A 9366-nucleotide genomic window follows, 5' to 3' on the forward strand; every position below is an offset into this window, starting at 1 on the left:
AAAAGGGAACGTCAGGATTTCTATATGTTCCCCCACACCCCACCTCAAAGAATATATACTGCTGTCGTCCCAGTCACAGCTTCAGTTCAGTTGGCCGTGCTTGCTTCCACAGGCAGAGAAGAATTTAGAAGAATCTAAAACAGTGTTTCTCAACCTTGGCGGCTGGGGGATTCTGGGAGTTAAAGTCCACAGGACTAAAGTCGCCAAGGTTGAGAAACGCTGATCTAAAAGTTAGGAACCGCGCAGGAGCGTATTATACAGCGGCAAACTGCTGACTGAAGTTACCGGGATTCTCGCTCGCGTGTTCCCATTTGCAGTCCCTGGATCTCAAAGAGGGTTGGAAGAGAGTGAGTGAGTGAGTGAGTGAGAGAGGACTATGCAAATTTGGCCAACGTCGATTTGCTTATCGAACTGCAGCCCCTTGTTCGCGGGGGACTTCGTGCTAAAGGCAGGCAACCCCGATTGGCTGGCTGAGTTTTACCGGCAACAATCGGGGGCGTGTGAGGATAGGAACGGGCTCTTCATTGGCTCGCTGCGTGACGAGGCGGGGCCGAAAGGACCGCCCCTCCCCCCGTATAAAATCCGGGAGCGGGGGCGAGGTTCCTGCTGCAGTAATTTTCAATAGCCTCCGGTGGAGCCCCACTTGCCTGGTCGTTTCCACCGGCTGGCCGTCGACCCTTGCGCTGCTTCGTGCATTTCCTCCCGAAAGGATCATAAGGGCTGCTAGAGCCGAGGCCGGCCATGTGAGTAGCAACGGAACGGACGCTCTCGTCGTTGCTTTGCCTTCCTGTGATGCGCGGCCGGTTTCCCTGAACGGTTGCGGCGCTTGCCGAGTTGCGCATTGCAGCACCGCCGCCACCCCCCTCTCCCGTTCTCTTTTTTCGGTTGTCCGGAGACGGAGCTGGGACAGATGCCTCATCCCATCTGATGGCTCCACAGTTTTCCTTTGTTGCAGCGGGTGCTTCGCCATCTCCCCGGCCCCTCGCTGCGATTCCTGCCCCCGGCCCCTGAATAGTTTCAGGCGAGAGCTGTCCCGGGGCCGGAGGCTCCAGCGGTGTCATGAGTGGTAATATAGTTGGCAATGGAGGAGAGGGGCATTTCCACAGAACTCTAGAAGGCACTTTCTAAAATGCCTTTTTTTTTTTTTTGCCTTGAGTACAAGCCGGGACGTAAAAGTTTATGTACCGGTCTATTATGGAGGCGATTGTCCCTATATGAAAAAATAAAAACGCAGCACGAGTTTTGGGTGACCAAACTCTACTTGATATGGGTTTCTGTTGGAGGTGCATGTGTGAACCCGGGTAATAAGATAGCTGGTTCATTTCAGAGGTATTAAAGTTCTAATAATAACACTGCTGAAAGAGCAATTTGATGATGGAGGATTAAAGAGAAGCAAGTGCTGTTGTATGCGCAGGGCGCTTGCATGCGAATGACTGCAGATATTTCTTTGCTTGGCCAGTAGAACAGAAAGTCTTAAGTTTTGCTCTCTTTCTTGGGGACTCCTTGCTTTTTCCATAATTGCATTTCTCCTGTCTCCTTCCTCTATTCTATATGGCAAAATTGCTTATGGAAACATTGCCTGAAGCTTCTGATGGCATTTTTTGCCAGCCTTGGTCATTAGTCTGTAACCTTCATGAGTTTTTGCCACTGTCTCCATTGCTGGGTTGGAAAATGCATCCTTGTATCTCTGAACTGATTTATTTGATAGTTTCTTTGACCTATTCTTCCTGCTGCAGTAAAACCAAATATATCTAGCAATGTTACTTATTGGTAAATGTTTCTGCCTCATGACACAGCAGTTCTTTTATGCTTGCAGATTGCTTTTCATTTATCTACTCAAGTTCTAATTGTATCTGTTAACATTACTCAAGTAGTACATTCTATGAATTCAGCACACTTCATAATCAGTGTCTGATAATGCGTCAAATAATAATGTTTTATAAAAGAAGATGAGAGGGTTAAATAATCCGCCCCATATCTTTCTTAAAAAATTGCTACTGAGGTAAGAGGAGAGTTGAGTGACTTCCTCAACATGGCTGTGTCATCTTACTTGCATTCTGTCGGTTAGGAGATACTGTCATGACCTGAATTTAGCAGCTAAAATGAGATATCACAACCGTGCCATTGAACCTTCACTTGCCATGCACTGGATTTCCATTAAATTTGGCCTACGATGCTTGTGGTGGACTCTGCTTCAATTCTTTATATCCTCAAGAGCTCAGATGAGTCAGAGCAGCACTCCAATATATCTCCTGACAATACTTCTGAATTGTAATACCTGAACTGCTCTAGTCGTGAGATGGGTGGCATATAAATTAAATAAACAAACAGTTGCTTTTGGGAGAGAGAAAGACACTACATCTGAAATATAGCTGCTTCTTTTGATTTAATAGGTACTGAACCCATTTTATTTGACATTCTCTAGTATTTTTCACTACTTCTTGCATTACTATCAGGCATTTGACATTTATTTGTTAGATCTAGAAAGCCACTGTATGTAAATCCTCTGGATTAACAACCAATAAACAGTTCAACAATGTAAGATAGTGTGAATTCTATTATTATACAAGAACATAATTGTTTATGTTAGACCTAAGTCTTCCATCTTCCTCTTAAGGTGCTTTTACTTTAAAGATGAACAGTTCAAGAATCTGAATGGCCTATTTCCTTGGAAAATTTGAATATATTTCTCCTTGTCATTTCCATGTTATAGTGCTTGTGTTTCTTGTGTGTTGATAATAAGCCTGCAGCTAAATTACCATTGTATATATTAATGTGCTGGTTTCTGGCTGAGTATTGGACATAGGCATTTGCATCATCTCTTGTACTTAACCTGCCTCCACAGGTCTGATCCAGCTCAGCAAGGGGCCCCAGGAACGGGACAGGAAGGAGGTGAAAATGCGGGGGGCCCTGGTGCACCTCCAAATATGACCAGTAATTGGCGCCTGCAGCAGACTCAAGCACAGGTGGAAGAAGTAAGTCATTGATGAAATTCATTTTTTTTTTATTACCGGGGAAGGATACTACAAAGTCCCCATTCCCTCTCCACTCTGGGGCCAGCCAGAGGTGGTATTTGCCAGTTCTCCAAACTACTCAAATTTCGCTACCGGGTTTTCCAGAACCTGCTGAATTTAACCCCTAAAGTAAGTGATTAAAATGATTCTTTGTGGTCCTCTGCTGTCAGTGAGAGACTAGCCAAGCCAGGGGGAATTAGTCTGGAATCTCTTTGTAAGCACAAGAGAGCTAGGTCTCTTGTGCCTACTTCTCTTGAATGCCATTGAACCTTATCTAGTTTGGCCCAAGTATAAACTGGCAGTCAGAGAAGATTCTTGTGTTACAGGCATGAACTACAAAATAGCTAATTGAATTATTCACGTGTGGATCTGATTGTTCATGCCTGACATCTGCTTTCTCTCTTACTAGGAAGCTAATTACCCTTTCTCTTCAGGTGGTGGATATTATGCGTGTGAATGTGGATAAAGTTTTGGAGCGAGATCAGAAACTCTCAGAATTAGACGAACGAGCAGATGCTCTCCAAGCTGGTGCCCAAGTATTTGAAAGTAGCGCAGCAGCGCTCAAGAGGAAGTATTGGTGGAAGAATTGTAAGGTGAGTAAGAAGTGAGCAGCTTATTGAATGTATAGCTGCTGAGGCAATCTTACTTTTAAAAATATTTTTATTGTAAGAAAGTGTTACATAAGATTAAAAATATGAAAACAAGGACATTTAGAAAAAAATATAAAAGAAGAAAAGAAAAGTGAAAGATAACAAAAGAAAGAAAAAAGAAAGAAGCAACGTCTGATCTTCTTTTCAGCACTTACATAGTAATTATCATTTCTACCCATCCCCCCAAGTTACATATCATGGTTCCCTTCTTCCCATAAACAAACTTTTTAAATAAATCCCCAATTCATTTTTATCCACTTCAGCCAAAAATCTATTCTATTTCAGTTTTTTATATAAGTAATTGTTCCTGAGCCAATCCTTCTTTGTTAAAATAAAACCATAGTGCTTTTCCTGAACATGGGACAGAGACCCATAGATCAGATATAAAGCCAACCTTTTGCATGCTTAAAATTATAGGTTCAATTTGGAATGTTTCCAGGAAAATGCTGGCATGTCTGGGAAAGTATAGTTGGAAACCTGGAAATTAGTGCCAGGCAGAATAATGAGTACTGGGACAGTTGGATCAATGATCATGAATATGGACTTAGAATAAACAGTTTCAAGTGGCCCATTGTCCATCTTTGTTGGAGACTTTGATTTTGCCAAAGGAGATGTTGTATGAGGGTTCTCTGTGGGCTCATTGAAATTCTTCTCTTTAGATGATGATCATGCTGGGAGTGATCTGTGCCATTGTGGTCATTGCAATTGCACGTAAGTACTAAGGGGAATCAGTAGCTGAATTTGTGAGTCACAAACATTGGCTAAACGGCAATGTTTACTTTCCCCCTGGTGTGGGAAATAGTACTGCTTTTGTCTCTCAACACTGCTGAAGGCCAGCAGATCAGTTCTGCCTTTCAAGATGATGAGATTTATCAGTTGCTGTATGAGAGGCAGGCAGAGTGGGTGGGAGGGTTTTTTTCCTTCTCCTGATGCTCAACTGTTTTTGTTAAATGTGGGATGCTCGGTGTAACGTGCCCTCTTGTTTTCTCCTTTCTCTTCTTTCTGTTGCTTCTGTTCCTAGTTTATTTTTTTACCTGAGAATGTGTCCCTTCTTTTTTTCCCCACCCAGTCTATAGCCGCCTTACCCCATTTCCCTTTCCAGATCCAATTCTTCTTTCTCTTTCCTTTGTCATTAATTTTCTGTTAGTTTTGTTTGCTTCCATTTCAGTGTTACCAGATTTGAGTTGACCTCCTTCACAGCTGCTGCAGCCTCTGAGTGGACCAGCTCGTTTTTGGAGGGTGGTAGTGGGCCTCAGGTGAGGAATTGTGGAGGATTGAAGGAGTGTGTTGATTACACCTGGGGTTTCACTTGCACTCTAAGATATCCTTGAATCTTCTGAGATGTTTTCTCCTGTGAGTCTATAGGAAAGCATTTTCTTTAGCCACAAACAGTATTATTAAAAACTTCACCAGAATAGAGAGAAGAAAAGTTGGGTCTCATTATAGTAGTGATACTGGTATTGTGCTGTGCAACCAGAATTGATGGAGTTTTCCCTTAGATTCTAATATAAACTCCTGTTAATGCTCTGGTGACCAAAACTCTGATCTTATAATGACTGCCAGCCATCCTTTACTGTTTCATATCTTGGATTTGGTAGAAAAGTTATTGGTTTGATTCATTGACCTTGGCTCCAAGTACAAGTATGCCTTTATTCCCAATACTGCCAGAATTAGGGGTGAGATGAATTATTTTGCACGTGGGGTTAGGATTATCCTAGTGTACTGCCTGAAGTTCTGTCCCCTTGCTTTCAAAGGCTGGGTGTTTTACCTGACTGAATTAACAGATAAGGGAGGGTCCTACTGAATTGGAAAGTCCCATGCTGCTTGCACCTTAGTGAACAGTATGCTTAGGAGTTATGCCCTGGAAACCTCTGCAGTATATTTAGAAGTGTTTCCTTCTAAAAGCAATGAGCTATAAATTTACAAAACCCTTTCCGGTTTTGTGACTTGGAAACAGCAATGAAGAATGCCAAGGATTCTGGAATAATGCATGAATATTTGTTTTGATGTGCTGTTTCTCACCACATTTACTTTCAGGTAAATGTGATAGTTGTCAGAATATACAGTGACAGGTGTGGGTGCTCATGCTCATTTATTTCCCTGTTGAATAAGGTATTGGGCTCCAGGGTGGAAGGAGTTCAGAGAGTGATGAATATGAGTTTAAACATGCTGAAGAAAAGTAGTTTTCCTGTTTCCAGTCTAAGGACTGATAAAACGATGAGGCTTAGCTTGGTAAGAGGCCTTGTTGTAGTGTCAGTGGTTGACCAGAGGACATTGTTGCAGGGTCTCAGACGCTGTAATGCTCTGACAGGACTTATCAACTGGTGGCCACTGGGATTAATTTATTTTAACCTCAGACCAGTTTTATCTGGCTCCTAAACATTTGTTCTGGCTGTGCTAGGAGTAACCCTACTCTCACCATAGCATGCTGCAGAGGTGCTGATTTTTTGCATGTTCACTGCCATGCACCAGCATTTCATTTGCAGAATCCATCTGTTTGCGTATTCCCATCTTTTTTCCCCTTTGGGGAGGAATGATGGAGGAGAACAGGAATGGAGTTCCCATCTTCTTTGGACAATTCTCTTCCTATTTCGGTGGGACTGTATTGATGGAAGTGCAACACCTGAAGAGGAGCCGGGGCACAAGGTGTGATGCTGCTGTCAGTATGAGAGGAAACACAGTAAGGTGTACAGTCCCTTCTTGATTTCTTCTGGACAAGATCTTGGTTTAATCTGCTGCCGTATTGTTTTGAGAGAAGGCCACTTAGGCTGCTTTCTTCTGCTTTTCTTGTCTGTTTTCATAGATGTTGTATGTTACGCCTCTTCCCTTTCTATCTCTCCATTTCTCCATCTTTATGCATGGGCAAACAATACCCCCATTTCCCTAGGCCCTCTTTGCCTAAACCAAGGGACTACTTTCTCTATGCACAGGACTTCAGCCGCTTTCTCACATGTGTGGTTTGTTCTTGTGAGGAATGCAGCTATAATGTTCTCCTGGCATGTGTAACTACCAGCTCATGTTAACAACCTCCGCTAACAAATACTTCTTTACCCACTAAAATGAGTGGGGTTCATCTGTCTGAGTCCTGAAGGAAACAGGATTCTACTGGCAGGTAGTAAAGCAGAAGAACGTAGACTGAAATAAGAGTACTAAATCAGTATTTTCTGAATATGTGTAATCCGATGTGAGATAGATCACAAGTGGCCAACATAGCATCTTGATAGATAGATGCAGGAGATCTGGCAAACTTGATCTTCAACCCTGTGGATTCTTGTTCATTGCTGCATAAAACAGGCTGCATTATGGCTCAGTAGTTCATATGTACAATTGCACAACAGGATGTTGCACTGAACATCGAGTAGATGAGCAGCATTCGTTCTTAACTTGGACTTGAAATGGCCTTGTAGAATTTTTACAGAATTGGCTGCAATTAACAGGAGTGGAAGGCAAGATCTTTGGAAGAATCCTGAGCGAAGGCAGCCTTTGACTAGGGCTTTAAAATACCCCCCCTTCCCCCCCCCCCTAATCTGCCTCTCCCGTTTATCCCCCATTATACTGGCATATTGCATTTTCTATTTCTTTTGCCTAAACCAATTTAGCAAAATAGCTGTTACAAGCAGAATAAACAAATGTCAAAGAGAACAAAATGCTAACAGTGTAATATTCCTAATTAGTGTGGAAATAAACGGTATACAACTAATCTCTTGGATACAGTGGTCGAGAGCGTATGAGAATTTATCTGGATCCTTCTGTTTAAATACGAAGCTGCTATGCAAAAGAGTTGTATGATGATCATCTTGCATCTGTAAAAGGGATTCATGAACTTGCTGGCCCTGCATGAGAAAGTAGTGATGAAAGGCACAGCACAATGTTGTCAAGATAGGTCTTGTGCTGTTTGACAACAACTTGTGCCCAGTTTATGCATACAAGAGAAATTAGAAGTAGCAGAAGTTAATTTGTACTCTCATATTCACAGTCTACTTTTCTATTATTTCTGTTCAAGCCAGAGTATAAAACCAAAAGAAACATAGTTCTCAGATGGCACTGCTTTTGTTTTGTGTAGATGATATGGAAATGGTGCATTAAGATCCTGCTCAGCTGCTATTAAGACAAGTATATAGACACAGCATACTGAAATTAGAGCAATACTTGTCTGTCTTGCACTGTTAATATGGCACACGGGATTAGGATGGTTCTAGTGTACTTATAGGGTATCTACCTTCAGTCACTGCCTGAAGTCCCATTATGTTACTTCATCTGCTGCATTCCAGATACATTTTCTCTACACTCCATCATGTGCTGATTTAAATGCAGAGAGTATTGGATTTGATACATATGTATTGGAAAAAATTAACAGTCCTATTGTACATTAAACAATTCATCTTCATTCCCAACTGTAGCACATGGAATGGGAAGCTATAACTCGCTGACCATGTATGTGTACATGTATACAATATATGCAAAAGTGCTAAGAGACATGTCATTGCTCAAACGTTTAACTTGGTGGTTCTCAACCTTTTCTTCACCATGGACCTCCTTTAAATCCTTTTTGTGGCCACGGACCACCAAGACTTAACTCAAGATTTAAATCATAACATTTCTTCAAGCTGTGACAACATCACAGCCCCCAGAGGTCCATGGACCACCGAGTGAGAACCACGGATTTAACTTATAGATATGGAGAGGATTCCAAAAAGCAAGAACAAATAATACTCTTTTTAAAAGACATCTCCAGAAGGCCACAGAACAAAGGTATCTTAAATGAAACCTGAATGATTGTACGATGGCACTGGTACTCTGGGTTTCGGTCATAGTTATACTTCCCAATCAAAATCATAGGATTTTTTTCCTCTTTCATTTTCAGAAAACACATTTTAAATTTGATTTCCCTAATGCTAAAAATACAGAACAAAACCAAAACTGTTTTTTTTTGTAAAAAAAAAAAAAAAAGCCAAAAGAGGACCCTTATATATGATAGCTACAATCATTTTATCTGGTTAATCTGATATATTAGTAAACATTCAGAGAGTGTCCACTTTGGGGAAGGGAGAAGTAGTTTAGGCTGTCCATATGCAGTCGAGGAACAAGGACATCTTTGAGAATCCAGAGGGAAGCACTGGGAGCAAAGCACTGATGTTGATGAGATTCTTGCTTCATCACCAATATGAAAATCTTCACTGCTGAAAATACTTTCCATTTTTACAGGCTGCAGTATGCAAATAGCAAATACTTTGTAGAGAGAAGAGTTAAAGTTCTAATTCGGTAAAATTCTTAAATTAGAAGGGCTGAAGATCCATGCCTTTCCTTTTTTTGTTGATGAGATGAAATATGGAAGGTGAGCCTAGATTGACGGAACACTAGTGGAATCCTCATAAATTAATTTTTTCTTTGTGTAACATACAGTTATCATCCTATGTAGATAAGTGGATTTATGCAGAACCTCTGGCATACTGACGAGTTATCTGTATTAAAACAACAGTACTTTCTAAAGATATAAATTAGAAACTCTGGCCTTCTAGTCCCATCTTTGATTTTTTTATACAATATTATTGAAAGGGAGAAAAGGATGCTGATGTTCACATAGCCATAGGGTATATACATAGGGTAGCCATAGGGTATATACAATACCATAGGGTATTATATTTGTTGAATGGGAAAGTGACAATATAAAGCCTTTCCACCCACATCCAGAATGAACCCAA

General features: G+C 41.3%; 1 protein-coding gene across 1 annotated transcript; it reads left to right on the top strand.

The window, feature by feature from the left end:
- Window positions 1–605: 605 nt before the first annotated feature.
- VAMP1 (vesicle associated membrane protein 1) lies at window positions 606–9324 on the top strand. The gene is made up of 4 exons (XM_032212516.1): window positions 606–743; window positions 2846–2975; window positions 3449–3607; window positions 4324–9324. Coding segments are annotated over exons 1-4 (354 nt in total). The 5' UTR covers window positions 606–741; the 3' UTR covers window positions 4387–9324.
- The last annotated feature ends 42 nt before the right edge of the window (window positions 9325–9366 follow it).

This window comes from Thamnophis elegans, chromosome 3, assembly GCF_009769535.1.
Source record: "Thamnophis elegans isolate rThaEle1 chromosome 3, rThaEle1.pri, whole genome shotgun sequence".
NCBI classification, from domain to species: domain Eukaryota; kingdom Metazoa; phylum Chordata; class Lepidosauria; order Squamata; family Colubridae; genus Thamnophis; species Thamnophis elegans.

Bases quoted from the DNA above. Each gene is read 5' to 3' on its own strand.
- VAMP1 (XM_032212516.1), top strand. The intron at 2,976-3,448 runs GTAAGTCATTGA...CTTTCTCTTCAG, and splicing joins CTCAAGCACAGGTGGAAGAA to GTGGTGGATATTATGCGTGT. The intron at 3,608-4,323 runs GTGAGTAAGAAG...TCTTCTCTTTAG, and splicing joins ATTGGTGGAAGAATTGTAAG to ATGATGATCATGCTGGGAGT.